At 39.3% G+C, this 20,667-nt stretch overlaps 1 protein-coding gene across 2 annotated transcripts in view; it reads right to left on the bottom strand.

Moving 5' to 3' along the window:
* Window positions 1-20,667, bottom strand: part of Thsd7b (thrombospondin type 1 domain containing 7B) — an 898,652-nt gene that overhangs the window by 215,354 nt on the left and 662,631 nt on the right. For both annotated transcript variants that reach the window (XM_039090425.1, NM_001191669.1), the window contains one exon: window positions 361-539. In XM_039090425.1, the coding sequence (XP_038946353.1) occupies window positions 361-539 (179 nt within the window). The remainder of the gene's footprint in view (window positions 1-360; window positions 540-20,667) is intronic.

The following is a 20,667-nucleotide window of genomic DNA, read 5'->3' as shown; positions in this document are numbered from 1 at the left end:
TTCTGAGATTTTAAGGATGAGCTTATTAATACATTATAAATTAATTGATAATCTCTCGATTTTATGGCTTCTATTTGAACAATGTAAGTATTGCATATTTTTAAAATATTAAATTATGCTTCTGTCTAAAATAAGTTAGATGTAATCTTGTATATATAATATTGTTAAGGGTACCAAGTTGATTTTCTCATTATACAAGATCAGACAACGCTTCTGCCTCTTATTCTGTTATATTAGTCTATGCCCTTGTTTCCCTTTCAACTTTGTGGAGCTTGCTGTAGGGGAATAAGTCCACTTTTAAACCAGAAATGATAATTCAAGAAGATTTTAGCTTTATGTATGTTCATTAATTCATTTTACCTGGTTCTTGAGATCCAGTTTGGGACATGGCCGACCTCCACTGTAAGGCTTTTCTTTTAGCCATTTCGATCGAATCCTCACTCCAATCCCACAAGATGAGCTGCAAGAACCCCAGCTGGACCAGTCACTTAATTTGCAATCAAATGGGCAAGGGATGACACATGCTTCTTGGATATAACCTGAAAGAAAAAAACTTCCAGTGAATACAGGAAATTTATTAGATTTATCACCAGCATGGCTACAGTATCTTTGAAACATTTTTGTTTGTAAAGAGAGCAAACGTTGAGGAGACAGATAGATATAGTTAGATCTGCATCTAGTTTGTGTCATTCAGTTTTACTTCATTGAAATTCTGAAATGGAAGAAACAGCATAAGCAGGGTGGAAGCAATCAAGGCAAAAGATGTGCTCATCTCTCCTCAGTGAGCCTTGTATTCTCTACCCTAAAACTCTTAAAATTCTCCATCAGGGACAGGTAGCATATGCAAATGACCCTTTCATCTGCCTGTTACCTTCAAGGTTTCACCAATAAAGACATTGAGTCTCTCTTCTAAGTATTGTTACTTGAAGGTAGAATAGAGATAGAGAAAAGACCACAGTGCCATTGAATGTAGAAAAGCAATGTTGTCTGCTGGGGGAATATGCAGAACTGAAGAGTTCTGGGTGAAGTTAGGTGAAGTGAGCCTCTGACGTGCCAGCTTTGGTCTTCTTTGTTCCTGTCTTATGGCAGCTCCTACTTCAGCCTGAGGATGACCTCTGTCTTAACTGCTAGTTGACCCTATCATTACCAGATGTGCACCTCCATTGAGCACTGGTCTGGCTGTGGCTCAATTCTCAGCAGATGCTGAGTTACTCTGGTCCCTGCCCAGTTTCTCCAACTTCCAGATGTCTGTCATAGAGGTTACTCATCTCCTCCTTGTGCGTTCTCATCCTGCGTTCTGCACTCAGCCTGATGTCTCAAGACCCCGGCACCTGGATCTACATTCTTAGGAATTCACTTCCTTGTGCCCGTGACACAACCTCATTCTCATGGTTAGGCTACAGTGGCCATGGGGGAAGTAACCTACCGATATAATTCAGTCAACTGATGGGAGTTAATCAGAATGGACATGACCCTAAATGTGCCTGACTGCTCAGCTGTGAACTCTCGAAGGGGGTCTGGTGCCTGTGTGCAAATGGAAGCTATAAGTCTACACGAAGATAAGCTCTGCTGAAATCCCAGGAAGCTCAGAGCCAAAGCCTCCTCTGACTGAGGTTGTGATGAAAGCTCAACCCTGGACCATTTTCTTTATGAGACCGTTAAGCAGAGAACAGAGAAGCAGGGTCCGGACTCCTAAACCAATAAAACAGTGGAGTAAAAAGGGCTGCTTTGAGTTACAGTCTGCAGCAATTTGTTGTATGGTCGTCAAGTTCCAAGGAATGATCCAAGCAAAAAATTCATGAGTTTCAACCATTCTGATCATAGACCAAAAATCATTGCCATTCCTATGTCAAAAGTCACAAATATTTCTGTTGAGCCACACCTCCTTTGCCAGCTCCTGGTTCACACAGGGCCCTGTACAATACTTTTCAACGCATCTCTTCCCTCTAACTGTTCTTTTTTGTTTTGGTCAATCATTCTGCAGAGAAGGTACTTTTCAGCATATGGAAATGTTGATATTGCTCATCTCTTTAAAGTCTGATGGTTTTCCAGAGACTTCTTTAAGATAATGGGTAACCTATGTTACAAAAACAAAACAAAATGAGCTTTCTTATGAAAGGGTCGAAGCTAAGGTCTGTGGCAGTTTGTTGACAAAGATGCATCATCAGCTCAGGCCTAATCACAGAGGCTGGAGGCCAGGAGACTGAAGTGTTTACAGACACCAGGAGGACTCTATTGCAGTGTCAGGCTGAGAAGCACTTCTAGCTTGCTCTTTCTCCCTTCCTCTGACTCCTGTATCTTTAAGTATACACTCACGGGGCTACTCCATGCCCCACACCAGACACACCTTTGCTGATACAAATAGAGTTCTTTCCCAATAGGATAGCATCCCTAGTTCTGACTTCAGCCTCTCTCCTACATTTTCATTGATCGTCTTTGCCCAGAATCCTTCTGCCATAACAGAGGACAAACACTCAGATGTTGGTCAGTCCTGTTGCCTTTCTTCTCTGTGCTTAAAGCAGGTCAGTGATAGGAAAGGACTAGATCTGTGCTAATGACTCTTCTTCCTGAACTGTCCTCAGTCAAGTACTCCTATTCCCTGGGAATTTTTCTGAGTTTCCTTCTCATTCACAATAGACCCTTCAAACCTTGTCCATTGTCTTTTCATTTTACATATTACTTCTCCCATCCAGGAAATGACAGAAATACTAGAGCAGAATGCCTTCAATTTTCTGTATATCATCCACACACAATCTGAACCCCTTTACTTCTTTCTTCACATTCAAATGGGAAGGCAGCCACTTTGTTGTAGAAACTACATTCTTCCCCTCCACCTACCCTGATACTTCATGTCTTTAGACATTTCAATTACTTCCTTCTCTTCAATTTTTCTCCCTTCCTTTTCCCTTGCCTCTTATTTTCATAGTTCTTTTCTTCCTTTTGCTCCCCTTTCTCGCTTTCTACCCACTTCCTCCTTTCCTTCCAACTACTTGTATTTATCTTTCCTTCTTTACCTTTCCCTCCTATTCTTTCTCCTTCTGCTGTTCATAGGATTGTAGTTACATTAAAATATTATAGGAATGCCCTGAAGTTATCTAGACAATACCTATCCATAAAGGACCACAACAAATTTTCTAATGATAGAAAAGTTCTTCTGGGGGTGGAATTAAAATTCTCTCACTGAGATTGTTAAAAGAAGAATGTTTTGCTGTTTACAAACATCAAATATGTAATTATTACTAATGAGGTTTTATAACTAATCAAATATGAGCAGCACAGTCAAAGTTACATAAAGTATTAAAGAGACACCACATATATTATATAATTTTACAGAAAAAGCAAGTCACAAAGTGACTTTATTGGTTACCAAGCAGGAAAAAAAAAGAAGAATAAGATAGGATATTAGCATTTACCCTCATGGCATACAGACTTCAAATATGCAAATATGAATGTCCAGAATATTTCACATAAATATTAAACATCTGAGTGTCTGTGTAGGTCTTATCTTAAAGCACATTTTCAACCAGACATCCTTTTAATTGAGTGAGACTTTAAATCATCTGCATCTAGTCTGACCACTGAAGGACTTTAATCGGCCAGCCTCAAGCGGTAGTTTTTGTCATCTTCCTGTGATAAGAGGTAAACCCAGAGGATCCTTGTGAAAGTCAAAGCTATAAATTCAATGAGCATAAAATAATTTTGAAATTCAGCAAGACTAAGCAACAGTGACATTTATTTTTCAAGAAAATTTCCATGCTAGAGTATACCCCAAAGGGAAGTCCATAGTGAAAACCATTAATAACTGAATATTCTTAGGCCAGGCTCATAATTGAAAGGATTGCTTTTACTCTCCCACTTAATGCTTACAGATTTTTGGCAATAAAGTATGGTGAAATTTAACTATCATGCTGCTAACCTTCTGTATGAGAATTGCAACAGCTAACTGTTAAAGCCATACTGATGTTTTCAAAACTAATTTTCATAGACTATATAATAGAGTATCTATTATCTTCCTTCCTAATGCTTCGCTGGCCACATTTGTATATAGTAACCTATCTTCTGTGAAAGAAACAGTGCCTTTGTCAAAACCCATTTTGTACTAGAAGTCAGATGCAGAACACACTGCTTGGATCACTGACTGACCTAGGAAAATCTTGCTGCTCTGTGTCACTAATCTGCACAAATACAAAATTAGCAGTGAGGTAATCAGTATAGAATTATCTGTGCAGCGTGCAATCAATTTTTAAACTATATGCATATCCCATGTGGCAGGGGTGTGCCCTATTATCAGTTGATGAGAATACCTTACTGCCATCTCTACCGGTGATAAAATTAGAGGTATTGTTGAATGACATGGTAGAGACACAGAAAGGAGTAGCAAAATCTTTGTCACTAATTCCCAGACCTCCTCTTAACGGGCATCAGAATAAATAATTCTGAGAATGATGGTCTCTTTAATGCAACCACTTTCCTTCCACACTTTTGCCTGTGTGCTTTACTTCCTTCCCTAACATATTTCTCCCATTAAGATCTTGTTTTGGGGGATGTAAAAGAGGAAAATATTGATGACATGAACGTTAAGAAAATAACCCAAATCAATTCACTTGCATTTTCTTACTCTGTGTAGCAGTAGCAATGAGTATCCTATTAGACAGTTCACGTTTTAGATTCACTGACTCTGCACTCAAATGATCAAAACAGGAAATGAAAAAGGTTCTCAAAATGATAAATCAATCATTTAAGATCTAGGATAATTGTGAGTTAAAATCATATAATATATCTATTTCCTTGCTTTAAAGATTTGCCGTTTTAAAATTTTTACATTTCAATAATTCTAGGTTTGTCGTTCTATTTCTTTAGCTAAAAATGTAGCATGTTAAAATCACATTGGACTCCTTAAGGAATATTTTTGTTAGAGTTAGGAAAAATAGTTACAAATATGCTTTAATATTTATCTTAAAAAGACAATTTTAAAAGTTGGAGCAATATTTCCATTGTTTTATTTTGGCTTTTTGCACTTTAGAGTATCAGGTTCATAAGCTCATGGAGGTACTGTTCAAACCCAACAGGCTTGTAACATGTTTTACAGAGCTCCTATTTTTGCTAGGGGATGTTGCTATGAAGTAGCTTCTTGCCCTCAAAGATTGTTTTAACATGCTTGGGTCCCTAGGATGCTAGAGGACATAGAATTGGAACTGCCCAATATTATTGACACATCCTCGTTTGAAAGTTTTGTTATTAAAATATATTTTTGAAAAGACTACCATTTAACAGAAAAGTATTTTTATTCAATTATATAAACATCAAGGATATTGGAACAGGCAAATATTTTCTGAATACAATGCTGCTAACTCAGGAAACAATAACAATAATTAGCAAATAGGTTTGAGCCAAATTTAAAAACACTCTGCATAGCAAAGGACACAGGGTGAAGAGACAGACTTAAAAATAGGACAGCTTTTTAAGAGCTATTTATGTGATGGAGTATTAATATATAAAATTTGCATCCAGAAATTAAAAATTGAATACTAGTAAATGAATAATATAATCATTTATTGGGCATACCACCGTATAGTCAGTTCTTGAACTAATTACACATAACCTATAATTCCTTAAAAACATCTTTGACATTGTAGAAATGCAAATCTAAACTATATAGAGGTTTTGCATCAGCCCAGTCAGAATCAGTTAAAAAATGCTAGTGAAGACAGACGATGGAAAGAATGCATTTATACTGTTGTGGGAGTGCAAACTACTTGAGGTCATAAGGAAATAGCAGTAAAATGGCCATCCTTCAGGATGAACCACAAAGAACTGCTATAGGCTTCACTCTCACACTTCTAGGTATTACACAATGGAATAAAAATCATCAGGTATCATACATACCTGCATACCTGTGTTTATCGCAGCATTATTTCCAAAGACCGAGATATGGAACAGGCTAAGTGTTTATGGGTAGACGAATAGACAATGTGTGTTGTACACACAGAGTATCATTTACCCTAGAAGAATGAAATCATGTAGCTTCTGGGTAAATGGATGGAGTTGTAAGTCACATAAAGCCAAATAAATCAGACATGGAAAAGTCCCTTATCTGTTCTCTTTCAAGCGAAATCTAGAGAAAATAGATGAATGAACAATACATACAAATGAACAATGTGAAACTTGAACAGGAACTCTTAAAGAAGAGAAAAGTCCTCCCAGGGGAGAGGACTTTTATTATGTAAATATGGAATTTCATAATGAAGACCATCATTCTGTACAATGAATACATGCTAACAAAAATGAAAATTAGAGGAATGTTCTTTAAACACTAAAGTAACACATTTGCAGTCTGAAATTATTTTGATACCTAAAATAGTGCAATTTCAAAACACCCACAAGTTCAAACAGTTTACCAAATAGTATTTTACTCGATTCCACAAGATCCAAACATTGCAATGCATCCTTATTAAATATTTCACCATCTACCAAGAGGTCATTTACATGAGGACCATTTTGTTTAATTAAAAATATAAATCAATTTATGGGTGCATTTTACTTTAGGTATAGAGGAATTACTCACAGAGATTAAGACCCAGAGCTTTCGTGTAAAGACTTTGAACACCCATCCGAAGTAGAAAAGGGTCAGGACCCAGACTTGCGTAAAACTGTCAACTAACCATCAGGCAGAGCAAGAGGTAGTGGAGGACAGCTGTGCACCCAGACTGTCCAAACATGACTGCTGTACACGTGTGCTCACAGCAACTGTGGTTGCCCATACAAGACCTGCACAAAATCAAGCCAGTCAGCATTGTAACATAAACGGCGAGGAGGGGGGAGCACATGAGACCCTTCGGTTAGTTCAGTTGCTATCGGCAATGCATAGCTGCTAAGGGAGGGAACATCATTTTGTTTCTTCAGGGATATGGCTGGGGGCATGCTGGCCATGTTCCAGTGAATAGCCCTACATTCGTGCATGAACTTGAGACACCAACTAGAAGCTGCAGGTTAAAAACAGGACACGAAGTAAAGAGGAAAAAGTGGTGTTGAGGTTCTGGAAAGAAGATAAGAAGAGGATTTGAAATAACGAATTCTTGTACAATGCACACAAACAATAAAACAGAGAAATTTGAAAGTTAATAATGAATACATAAATGTCCTACAGTCCCAAGATGTTCCCTTTAGCGCTGTAGTGGTAAGGTATGAAATTAGGCTACTAGTGAGGTTAATTACTTCCAGAAGCAATCACTCTTATAAGTGAAAAAAATTGGTTATACGTTCAGAAACTGAGATTACATGGTATAAATCTGTGATGATTTGAGGCGACATGAAGGGATGCCAACTCTAATTTCTTACTTTTCATATGAAAAAATATTTTATGTGGTAGATACAGGGTTTTAACTTAATTGCTGGGTCTGGTTAGCGTGCTATGACTAAGTGTCTTGGGTGTCAATTTAATGTAACACCATAAGGAACTGATCTTTTAAATTGAATCATCCAGGCAATTTAATCAAGACAAAATCACCAGTTGTTCATATATACAGAGTTTCAACTCACTGTGCCAATTTCCTCCAGGCAGAAAAAAGAGACATTTTTTTTCTTAGAAGATATTGAGGATATTAGGAAGAAAATAGGACACTAGACATAGAATAATCAGAATGGTTAGGACTGTACATACACCCACAGTTTCTCTCATTACCGCAAATAAGAGCTGTTAAAATTAAAGTGACTGAACGGCTCACCAGATAATAAACTTGGCCTCAGCAGCACGGAATGGCACACGGTTTGTCGACAAGGCAATATTCCCGAGTAATTCCTACAACCGTGGCTGCCACCCGTGTGAGGTCCTCTCATCGCACCTCACTGCACTGAGACAGCTGCGTGGTGAACTACTCTGTGCTTTCCATTTTATGTTTCCTTTGCATTTTCTAGAAGCTCACCTCTGAGCATATCTGCTATTCATCAGGTTTTTCCTCAATATCTCAGGTTCTAATCCTGGACACGTGCTAAGATCCTACTTGCCCCTTGAAACTAGGCTTGGCCTTATGATTATCTGCTTCAACCAATTAAACACCAGCCGAAGTGAAAGCAAGCCTCAGGGCGGCAGCATAACTGATCATCGTTTTCCGGTATTATGGGGGCTAGCAGCGCACCAGACAGTGGCTGCTCAGTCATCCGTGGGGCCAGGAGCAAAGGTGATAGGAGCAGAAGCCCCAGCCCACTCAGATAGACAGGGACAGGAAGTGACCTCTGCCTTTGGCCGTTGGCCACTGAGATTAGGAACATGCTTCATTTGTTCCTCTAATGTTTCTTATTCCGACCGGATGGACCTGCCCTGACACCGAAGGGTGTGTCTTCATAGGCAAATGGATGGAACTAGAAAATATCATCCTGAGTGAGGTAACCCAATCACAAAACACACACATGGTATGCATTCCCTGACAAGTGGATATTAGCCGAGAGCTCAGAATACCCAAGATACATTCCATAGACCACATGAAGCTCAAGAAGGACAACCAAAGTGTGGATGCTTCAGTCCTTCTTAGAAGGGGGAACAAAAATATTCAGAAGAGGAGATATGCAGATAAAGTTTGGAGCAGAGATCATTCGGAGACTGTCCCATCTGGGGATCCAGCTCATATCCATACAGCCACCAAACCCAGACAATATTGCTGATGCCAAGAAGTGCATGCTGACAGGAGTCTGATACAGCTGTCTCCTGAGAAGCCCAGCCAGAGCACGGCAAATACAGAGGTGGATGTCCACAGCCAATCACTGAATTGAGAATGGGGTCCCCAATGGAGGAGTTAGAGAAAGGATTGAAGGAGCTGAAGGGGTTTGCAACCCCATAAGAACAACAATATCAACCAATCAGAGCTCCCAGGGACTAAACCACCATCCAAAGTGTACATATGGACAGACCCATGGCTCCAGCTGCATATGTAGCAGAGGACGGCCTTGCTGGGCACCAGTGGGAGGAGTAGCCCTTGGTCCTGTCAGGGCAGGGAGGCTGAAAGGGTTGGGTGGGGGAACACCCTCGTAGAAGAAGGGGGAGGAGGGATGGGATAGGGGGTTTATGGGCAGGGAACCGGGAAAGGGGATGACATTTGAAATGTAAATAAAACAATAACAATAATAAAAAGTGTAACAAAGAAAAAATTACATGGACCAAATACGTGGAGTCTTTTGGGAATTGAGGTAACAGTCTCAGCAAACGGACTATGCTGCTTCAGCAGTCCGCACAGACTGCCCAGCAGTCCTAGCAACCGAGAAAGTGACTTTGCAGAAGTTGAGTCTCTATATATGTTTCAGAAGCATTCATAATTTATTATTTAAAAAAAGAGTTAGCAATATGGATAATAAATCAGGTCTAACCTTATGTGATCTGAGATAAAATATTAAACCTCAATATTTGAGCTCTCTTGTGTTAAGATAGAAATGCAGCAATGCTTCCCCTTCGTAACTCCCTATAATACTGTAAGGTCAAAAACATAATAAGTGGAACACTGTGGAAAAAGATTAGCCTACACTATAAATGACATAGTAATATTTTTACCACTACATAAATCTATACGGTAAAGTAAAAATATTCTTTTCCTATTATACTTTTGGTAGTAATGACTGAGAGAGAGTATAATTCCGCAAAGATATTTTAGTACAGAGATTACAGGATCATAATTTTCAAATTTGGATGCCATTTCTCATTGCAGATCATTTCCATGCAAATTAAATCTGGAATAACATTGACACATGAGGGATGTTGCCTTGGGTCAGTAAATCAGTTGTAGTTTTGATCCAATCTTCCTCTTCCAGATCTGCTAACAGCCAAGGCCAAGCATTCATTATCTCCCCGTTGGCTTGCTATAACATTCTGTTTACTGGACTCCAGGTCTCAAATCTCTTTCTTTTAATCCAGTTGATATCTGCTCAGCCACCATATTAGTAGCCATAAAGCAAGGCTCTAAACATACCATAGTTTCCCTTAAAATAAGTAACCCTTACAGCATGGCAGAATTTTGATTAATAGATGGCATGGGAGAGAACACACATTAAATAGGGAGGGGGAACCAGCCCTATGTGCCCACTAGTCCACAGAGAAGTCTTCATAAGAAGTTCAGTTTGAGCACAAGCATAAATTTGGCTAGATCACTCTGAGAAGTCATGGGATAGGGCTTAGAAAGATGATTTAAATGATTTATCACATTAGTTTGGATATGTGCACACATATACACACACATTCATATGTATACACATACAAATACATACATATACCAAACACACATATTCATATATACATAAGTCCATTCATAAAACTTATACATGCACACATACACCTACATATCATACATACACATATACATACATATATATATATGCACACATACATACAACTTAGTTACCAGTTTGTTATATTAAAGTGTGTATATGATGATAAAATATTGTTCATATTATTCCTTACCTACATGTGACAAGGACACCAGGCTATTATTCACTGTATTGGAAAGAGGTCTTCACAATGACCAACAAATATGGTCTTATAGAACAATTGACTCCCTCTTCCAAGGCAGCTGTGCCAGTATAACAGCTGGCCTATGAATAGGTGTCATTCTCCTCATTTCTGGGACTCAGACACAACTGAGCACAGAAGGGAATATCTTTACTTTTAACTTCATTTTCTTGGCCCTTTGATTTACTGTGACTTGAGCCTAGCTGCTATATTTGGCTGGCACCACGAACTCATGTATTGGCTCCTGCTTAGTTAGTTGCTTGTTTCTTGACATAATCATGTATTTATTTTGAGTTTGTGAATCGAAAACTCAATTTTTCCACATGGAAAAAGAGATTTCTGACTTCTCTTAAAATTATGGATAATTGGGATCCCAAGCATGTTTTGTCCAGTGTTACCAAGATCAGCCAGCGATGAAGAGGAGGGCTTATGCAAATAAAAGTTGCCCTCACAATTTTCTGGACTCTCTAATCTAATGACTTTTTTCTCCAAATAAAACAAGTCAAAACTTAGTCATTAGCCACACAAAAAATCAGATAAAAGTGAGGTGGGCAAAGTGGAAGACACAGAGACCCACCAGTCCAGTAGATCACTGTGAGTCACATAGAGGAACTCACGAAGAGACCAGCTGGGCACCCCGTCCAGTCTGATGTCCCTACTGGGGCAATCCTGGTTGCTGGAACTAAGTATCTGGGTTGTGAAGATAGCTTAATAATGCCTTTGATTTTTAATTTTTGTTTTCATTTGTTTTGTTTGTTTTTCAGCAACCTGATGTCACAAGCCTATAATTGCAGTTACTCAGGAGGCTGAGGCAGGGGGATTGTGAGTTCATGGTCATCCTAGGCTACAGAATGATTTTTAAGACCAGCCGGAGGAACAGAGTAAGATTAACTTGGTATCTTAAACACAGAACTAGGAAAAGAACATTATAAAATAAATTTATCTGAGTATTATTTGATAGAGGATCTCAAGTGCAAGATTCTGAATTTTAATTGACTTATGTTGCTTCATGCCATGCTCACTAAATGGAATATTAGTATCAAGTGGTAATCTTTGAGGAAGCAGCAAGAGGTGTCCCAGACCCCAAGGTCAGCATGGCTCACTCATCCAAAACTATAACCCAGAAGTTTTTAACCTGGAAAAGCATCAGGTATGCAGGAAATAGATATCCAAGATTATATTTCTTTCTAAAAGTTTTCTTTGCTGTTTTTGTTGTTGTTTTTCTTTATACCACTGGGTCATCCTGACAAATATTTGCATTCATAAGCAATGAGAGAAGTTATTATGAGTTCTGAATTGTGTATTGTATGATGAAGAAAATTCACCCCCAAAAGCTTGCTTTTGCTGTGGAATTGTATCTCTCACTGAGCTAATGCAGAAATCAATGTACTGGAATGAATTCACAGTACATTAACTCCTTGCAAGTTACTGTAAAAACCTTTGATCTCTTGCCAAGGTGGACAATTAAGTATGACTTCTGTTCTTGATTTACATTCCTTGGTAACGGTGAATTTGTTTCACTTACCAATAAATTTGTTTCCTAATGGATTATGCACTATCTACAGATTTACATTTAGGCTTCCCCTGTCTTGACAGATATCCTATGCTTTTTACTCAATGTTATTTAATGATGCATCTCTTACAGGATGCATTAAAAAAAAGCTCAGATGTTTAAATTTATTTTCCTAAAATGTATTTAACTTATTCTCCAAGAAAATTTAAGTAGCTATCAATCTCCTAGTCACACTAGTGTTAGTGCCAGGGGATGACGAAGAATCCTGGATCACACACTAAGAGGGTGTTTTAAACTCAGAGATGGATTAAGAGGGTTTGTTCTGTGACTTTCACATTAGTTGAAGCCAAGTCTCACAAAAGAAGCAAACCCTATTGTCATCTAACTCTGCCACAACAGCATGTAGTTTTATCCTCTTGTATCCCAGAAGCCTCCTGTCAGGGTGTTTGCTCGTAGCCCTGTGCTCCCAGTGAAGTGTGGACGAGAGGGCCCTGCCTTGTCTCAGTAGGTTTCCTGTGGCTTCCCCTGGTTTTTTCACTGTGTCCAGAAGACTTCCAAAGTCATCCATGCTTACCCTCATGTGTTTGCCATTCATGACTTAATATCTCAAACCCCTTTCCCTTCTATAAAGACAGTAGTCAGCCTAACCTAAAAAGACATTTCTTAACTAGGGACATTTGTGAAGGCTTCTGTCATCAATAACATTATGTGCACATACACTGAAATATAGAACTCAACCATGTCTTTTGAGTCATGAATTCAGAGGGTGAATGAAGACTATGCTGAGGAACATACATCCTGGTCTCTATTTGACCTAGAACATACCTGCTTTTACATGAGCTGTCTTTACTGTCTAAGCTTTGGTTTTATTACCTGCAATGTTATTTTTAGGGTGTGGCCTATAGGTCAAATCTGGCCTCTGTGTTGGAAGGTACGGTTTGTTTTGTTGTTATTATTTGTTTTTGATATATTAGAGTCACTAGCAGTCTCTCAAACACTCCCTACATTGGTGTTCATACTCTTAACAGCAGAGGTGACAGTGGTCACAGACTTGGTATGGTTTACAAGACTGTATAATTTCCCTGCCTTGATCTTTATGAACACTTGCAACTTCTCATTACGTAGTGGGGACAACGGTAGGTGCATTCTGTGATGAAGGGTGAAGGATAAGCACAGTGAGATGTGAATAAGGATGCTTGACTGTTTCTGACAGAGGCACAGTGCCATGGTGAATAAGGAATGACTGGAAAATGACAAAGACCTAAATCCAAGTCCAGCCTAGACATTGGGGGCTAGTGACATCACCTTTGGTTTGTCGTTTAATCCCTCCATATCTTAATGTTCTCATTCAGAAACTGAAGATAATTATCCCACTTACTTCAGAAGGTCTGGACCAAGAGACTAAGCGTTGTTGCTATTATGATTTTAGGCAAAGGGATGTAGTATTATTTTCAGTGTATGAGATAGAAGAGAGAGAACAGAGAAATTCATCCAGGAAAACCCATTGGTTAAAGGCCCAACAGCTTCTTGATGTCAAAACTTCTGTAGGAGTCATGAAGATGGGGAGACTGTCACTGTAAATTCATAACTATTTGTTGGTCAAACAGATCATCTGATGATTGAGATTTAGAGCAATGTGTATTCATGCTGATCAAAGCAACAGTAAAATGTTGACCAGACTCTGAAGGCCACTTTGAGTTAGGATATGTTGTTCATGAGGTCTTCTGGAAAACCACATTTTGAACTCGTTATTACCTCCCATCCTGACTGATCTTGTTCCTTATATCATGCCCACTACTCTTAAAGTCCAATGCCATTGAAATGCCTCAAAGGAACATCTACAATCTCTTGCTTCTCTAGTTTCCCATTACTTTGATGGTCCATTTCTTTGAGTGTACATTGAATCCTATAACTTTCCACTGATTCGTATATGACAATAACTTCATTGAGTAGAACTAGAATTCAAAACTTCAAGAGATGGTGTGGTGTTTTGAATATGAATGGCTTCCATGTGTTGGAATGCTTGGCCCTTAGGGATTGGCACAATTAGGAGATGTGACCTTGTTGGAGGAAATGTATCACTGTGGAGATAAGGTTCTGAGGAACCATATGTTCAAGCTATACCCAGTGTGGCACACAATCTCTGTTGTCTGCTGATCAAGACGTAGTACTCTCAGCTCCTCCAACAGCATACCTGCCCATACACCACCATGTTTCATGGCATTATCATTATCCACCATGATGATAATGACTAAACCTCTGAACTGCAAGCCAGCCCCAATTAAATATTTTCCTGTATAAGAACTACCTTGAGTTTAGTAGAATATATTGGTGCCTAGCCCAATTGTCACCAGAGAGGCTTCATCCAGCAACTGATGGAAACAGATATAGAGACCGACTCACAGGCAGCATTAGGTAGTGTTTGGGAAATCCTGCCAAAGATGGGGAACAAGGATTGTAGGAGCCAAGAGGGGTCAAGGACACCATAAGAAAACACACAGAATCAACTAACCTTTGTCCCTAGGGGTTCACAGAGACTGAACTACCAACTAGGGAGCTTGAAAGGGACTGACAGACACCCTCTGCACATATATTATAGTTTTGTAGCTTGGTTTTCATGTGGGATTCCTAACAGTGAGAGTAGTGTCTGTCTCTGACTCTGTTGTCTGCCGTTGGGATGTTCTCGTCCTACTGAGTTGCCTCATCTAGCTTTGATAGGAGAGGAGGTACCTAGTCTTACTGCAACTTGATATGCTTGTTGAAGTTCGTGAAAGGCCTGCCTGACCTTTTCTGAAGAGAAAAAGAAGAATTGTATGTGAAGGGGTAGGGGTTGGAAGAAGAATGGGCAGGTGGGGACTGGAAGGAGAGAAGGGGAAGGAAGTTGGTTGGTTGTGATTTAAAACAAACAAACAAACAAACAAACAAACAAGCAATTGCTCTGGTTATGGTGTCCCTTCATAGCAATAAAACCCAAACTAAAACACATGGGATTAATTTATTTGCTTTCTTCTTTCTCTCTCTCTCTCTCTCTCTCTCTCTCTCTCTCTCTCTCTCTCTCTCTCTCTTTTTTTTTTTTTCTGGAGCTGGGGACCGAACCCAGGGCCTTGCACTTACTAGGCAAGCGCTCTACCACTGAGCTAAATCCTCAACCTGCTTTCTTCTCTTTGTATGAATCTTAACTGTACAGGGATTTCAACCTCCACTACTTTAAAGATAAACACCAAACCATGAGTATAGGCAGGACACTTTCTTGGGCTAGATTTCTAAAGTAGATCATACAAACAGTGAGTCGGGCAAAGTCATATCACCAGTAAGGATCTACAAACTCTTTTTTTTTTTCTTCAAATCAAGTTAATGCAGAGGCTGTCCCCATAGCTGTGGATTGAGGTACAGCTCTAATCCAAGAGGTTCTGAATTATTTCTGTTTGAAATTAAAATGGACTTCATATTTATCTTTCCATTGTCCCAAATAATGATTATTTCCAAACAAATAAGTTGTATTGTTCAGTAAACTTAAGATGTTACCAAACATAACATTTTAGGGTTTGAGTTTTTATTTTGCAGATGTTGAAATGATCAGATGAAACCAGCTTGTATGTATACAATTAGTATATATAGTATATATATGAATGTCTTCTGGGGATCCTTTTTTAAAGGCTTGGCCCCAGCCTATGATAATATGGATGGGCAATTGACCTATAGTTGCTGTTGACTATGTCAGTACATTATAGCATTGATGGACTCCAAACTGAACAGGCTACCAGGAGATAGGATTCACACAGAGGAAGTTGGAGGTACAACATCTGTCTCTGATGGGTATATCTCACTCCTTTCTCTTCTGCTTTCTGGTTACCATGAGTTGAGGAGCTTTGCTTCACCACAGAGTCCTTGCTTTGGCAGTCTGCCTCTAAAGAAGCCCTCAAAGGAGGGGACAAGTCACTGTAGACTGAAGCCTCTAAAACCATAAACTAATATAAACACTGAGTGCTTTTAGTTATATTGGGTATTATGTCACAAAGACAGGAAAATGACTCACACTGATGTAAATATAGGCTTCAAAAGTAGATATTTGTCTCTGGCTTTCACTTTATCCATCACATCAACTCCATGAACTTCTCTCACAGACCTAAGTGTATGATTTGGGAGCAGAAAGGAAGGAGAGCAAAGTAGCAGAAGAAGAAAATGTTTCTGCCATCCTATAGCTACCAATTGTTTCCATATGGTTATATTTCTGTTTTTGTTACTGTGTTGTTTTTGTGTTTCCTTCAGAGTTATATTCATAATTTTTCATTTGATATCTTATGACCATATTGTACTACAAAACACAATTATAGGACCATTCACTTCAGTCCCACATGGGTGGCTGTAGGCATAATGTTTTTGTGCACTGCGTAAAGGTTATTCTTGTGTTATTCAAATGCTGCTTTCTCTATCCTCAAATCTTGTTTCAATCTGGGCATGGCATTGTAAAGCTTATATCTAGAATCTCCTGTTTCAAGTTTGTATAAACGATTCTTATCATTTATTCTCTGTCTTATCAATACATGCAGATCATGAAATGGCTATGCAGAAGAGAGAACAGGGTGGAAGCTTCCTCTAAGGGGGAGGAGAGAAAGGGAGAGGGAGATTCAGATTGGCCATGAGGAAAGTGTCTGAGAAGACACCATGAGAAAGAACACCGGAAGAGCAGCTGGAACATTATTAAACTTCAAGTATCATGGGATATCCCTGGGAGGTAGTCAGATTAGCACGGAGGGTTAATATAAATCAATAACTGCCCTGATATTGAGGTAAAGCTTGAAATAGATCTTGGTTTCTCAATGTGGTTATGGGGAACTAGCAAAGGGAGAGGAATACAGCTGCTGGATTGATTGACTATTAACACCTATATTAAAAGAATTAATTTTACAAGTGCCCAAGAATCAAATGAAGCCTGGGAAAGAAATGTACAGTGTTGGGTATGTTAAGGTGATAAATATTATAGTTAGCTCAAAAGGAGAAATGAGCCAATCTACAATCCCCCAGAAGATGATAAACTCGAATGATAAACTGGTCATGTTCTCTGAAACCAAACACTGAGCAAACAGGCTCTAGAGCTAATCTTACTCCAGGTACTCATCTATTCTGTTCCATATCTTTCTAATATGAAACAAGAGAATGACAATGATGTCTGTCTAGTACTGCTTACACCAGAACAACTTGAATAATAAAGAAAGCAGTAAGAGAATTGGGTAGACTGTTTCAAACACTCAATAAAAGTTAGCTGTCATAATGAGAAATAGACCAGAGATCGAGGAACAAATCTATAGGTATCATGTCCTCTATTTTCATTGTTGTGATAAAACTAACCAATAGCCACTTGGGGGTGGATGTTTGGTTTACATTTCTAGGGCACAGCCCATCACTGAAGAAATTCAGGGCAGGAACCAAAGCAGAAACCATACAGGAACACTATTTATTGGTATTCTAATTCACTCAGGTACATTTTTAACACAGCTCAGTTCTATATGCCGAGGAATGGTGCTAGTCACTGTGAACTAGGTTTTCTCACATAAATCAAGACAATCTCTCACAAACATGCCCATGGGCCAATCTGATATGAGTAATTCTCAATGAAGATACTTTTCAGATGACTCTAAATTGTGCCAAATTAACAATTAAAACTGATCAGCCCAATCCTTCTTACAACTTGACAAACTGGGTGGGAGAAGGGATGAGAAGGGGAAAAGGAGAACATGACCAGGTATTGTGGGGAAGAGGGAAAAAGAAGTGAAGCCATGAGGGCCAGCAGAAAGAAGGGAAACAGGCAGCCTCAGGATGTAGGAGGTGGGAGGACTCTCTAGAATATACCAGAGACCTGGGAGGTGAGAGAATCTCAGCACTGAAAGGGGAAGACCTTAGATGAAAAACTCATCAGTGAGGAGAGGAAACTTGTAGAGTCTGCCTCCAGTAGAAAGACAGGGCATCAAGTGGAAGAATGGGGCTGCCATCCTACAATTAAAACCACTGACCCAGTCTTGATGCTGTGTAAAAGAACTTTGGGGACAAAAATGGAGAAGAGATTGAAGGGAAGGAGGTTCAGTGACTGGCCCAACGTGGGATCCATCTCAAGGGGCGGCTCCAAGTCCTGACACTATTACTGATGCTATGGTGTGCTTACAGACAGGAGCCTAGCATGGCTGTCCTCTGAGAGGCCCAACATCTGAGACAGATGCAGATACTTTAACTAAACCAATGGACTGAAGTTGGGGACCTTTGTCATTAAATTAGGGAAAGGCTGGAAGAAGCTGAGGAGAGTGATCCCATAGGAAGACCAGCAGTCTCAACTCATTTGGACCCCCAAGATCCCTCAGATATTGAACCACCAACCAGGCAGCATACACTAGCTGATACAACCCCCCCCAACTCTGATACATATACAACAGAGGACTGTGTGGTCTGGCCTCAGTGAGAAAAGATGCCTTGAGAAACTTGAGGCCCCAGGGAGTGGGGAGGTCTTGTGGAGTAGGGTGTATGTGTGTATATATTCTCTTGGAGATGGAGGGAGGGAGAGGAGGAATGGGATGAGGAACTGTCAGAGGGCAAACAGGGAAGGGGATAATGACTAGACTGTAAAAAATGACTAAAGACAATTAAAAATATTATTAAGTCATAATGATTTCTTTCTTCATTCCCAAGATCTCATGTTATTATAATATAAAACATGCTCCAACTCTGAAGTCTCACCATTTAAAAGCATTTCTATACTTTAAAAGTTCAATATTTCTTTAAAACACTTACCTCTGAGCTCCTATAAAATATAATCCAGTTACATACTTTCAAGAAAGGAAGGACTAAAGCAAACAAACAAACAAACAAACCAAACAACAACGAAACAGCAGCAGCAACAACAACAACAAGCCCAAACCCACACTTTAGCAAAACCAAAAGTCCAGCAGTGTGGCTCAGCATCTGACATCTTGGACTCACTCATCATCTTCTGGACTCCAAATGATTTGAGCATTCGTACTTCACAAGCTCTTCCATTGGCAGTACCCTTATTTTGTCTCTAAAGCTCAGGCTGATTCTACTTGTACAGGTTACTGTCCTTGGCAGACAGTCAACAGTGTTGGTACCTTCAGTATCCCAGGCTTTCTACTACAACCTGTTGATTTCTTTCAGGAGATTGACCCAGCCACATGGCTGCCAGGCCTCAGCCACTATACATTACCTCTTCAATCTTGCATCTGTCATTCTTTCAAAAATGGTACCTGATAGGTGTTTCTTAAAGTTAAACCAGGTTTACCTACTAGCTTAAAAATAATAGAGCATTGAATCTCTTCAATTACAGCTTCTGTGCACTGAACTTATAGCAATGCCTCCCATGTGGTGTCACCTCAATGATGCAGATCTCATTGTAACCACAGTTGACTTTTCAGTCCCAGTAGGGCAGCACTACAGAATTTTAATCTAAAGCATCACAAAAATGGCCCTGGTAGCCTTTGCTTCCCCTCCAAATGTCAAAACCCACAGCTTCATTGTTTGCATTTCTCTCAACATTCTTTCCTCCCCAGTCCTCCATTAAGCTTTAAGCACTCAATGTCTATTAATCTCAAATTTTCAAAATTCTCCACAGCTTTTCAACAGAGTAGTCTAAAGACATAAAAAGTCACATGGCCAGGTCCATCACAGCAATGTGCAGTCAAACCCAGCAAAAAGACTGTTCTACATAGATAGGAAATGCTCTCTTTAGTTGTAGCACACACTGCTCTATTGCAGCACTGTAATCTGAATAGAACTATGAACCTGCACCATATCCACTCTCCTGGAATGCTGGACAACAGCCTAGGTTTCAAAACATTTGGATGATTTATCCAGAAAAGTTGGGCTTCCCTAGGAAATGATGCTGCATAGGAGTTTCAAGCAAAAATCCCCCACACTGTCAAACTCTGGCATAATCCATGAGCATAAGGGAAAAGTGTGTTTGAGTGAGAAGATGATATGAAAATGAAGTCTTTGGGCATATTCAGACAAAGTCATCTAATTCCCTATTTCATGGCTTTATTCAACTTGTAGAGTAGAAACAAGATAGTAAAGAAAGGAATCTCACAAAAGTTCCCTTGCTCCTCTTATAAACAAACATGAACACTGGATGCAATTGTGTAGTTTCCCAGGCACGTTGATTAATGGATCAGTGCTGTCCTGGGGGATGTCTTTCTGTACCTGAACGCTGATAGTAAATACTAGGTCCCATTGTTCAACATTTTGATTAACAACTTGGATATAGACACAGATGGCACGCTTATCAAATTCTGGAATGATATAAAGCCCAGAGTTATAGCTAATATGTTGGATGTCAGAGCCAGAGATTTAGAGCTCTTAACAAGCAGGAATAATGAAGTACAAAGAACACTCTGAGAGGGAATGAAGGTAAAAGCAGTTTTGCATTATGATCCCCAAAGGGCTGTTCAACATGGAGACTCAGAATGGGGGGATACAAAACTTTATGGCAATTTCTAAAACACAGACTTCGAGGTTTTTTGACTGCAAAATGAAACTGTCAATAGCCACTACATTAATTTAGTTGTGCATTTTATCCACTTTGTATTTGAAGGATTTATAAAAACATATGTAAAAGCAGTACTGTCTGGGTTTAAAGAAAACAGGAAAAGAAGGTAAAACATTG

This window comes from Rattus norvegicus, chromosome 13 (assembly GCF_036323735.1).
Source record: "Rattus norvegicus strain BN/NHsdMcwi chromosome 13, GRCr8, whole genome shotgun sequence".
Classification (NCBI taxonomy): domain Eukaryota; kingdom Metazoa; phylum Chordata; class Mammalia; order Rodentia; family Muridae; genus Rattus; species Rattus norvegicus.
This window is presented reverse-complemented; position numbering and strand designations above follow the sequence as displayed.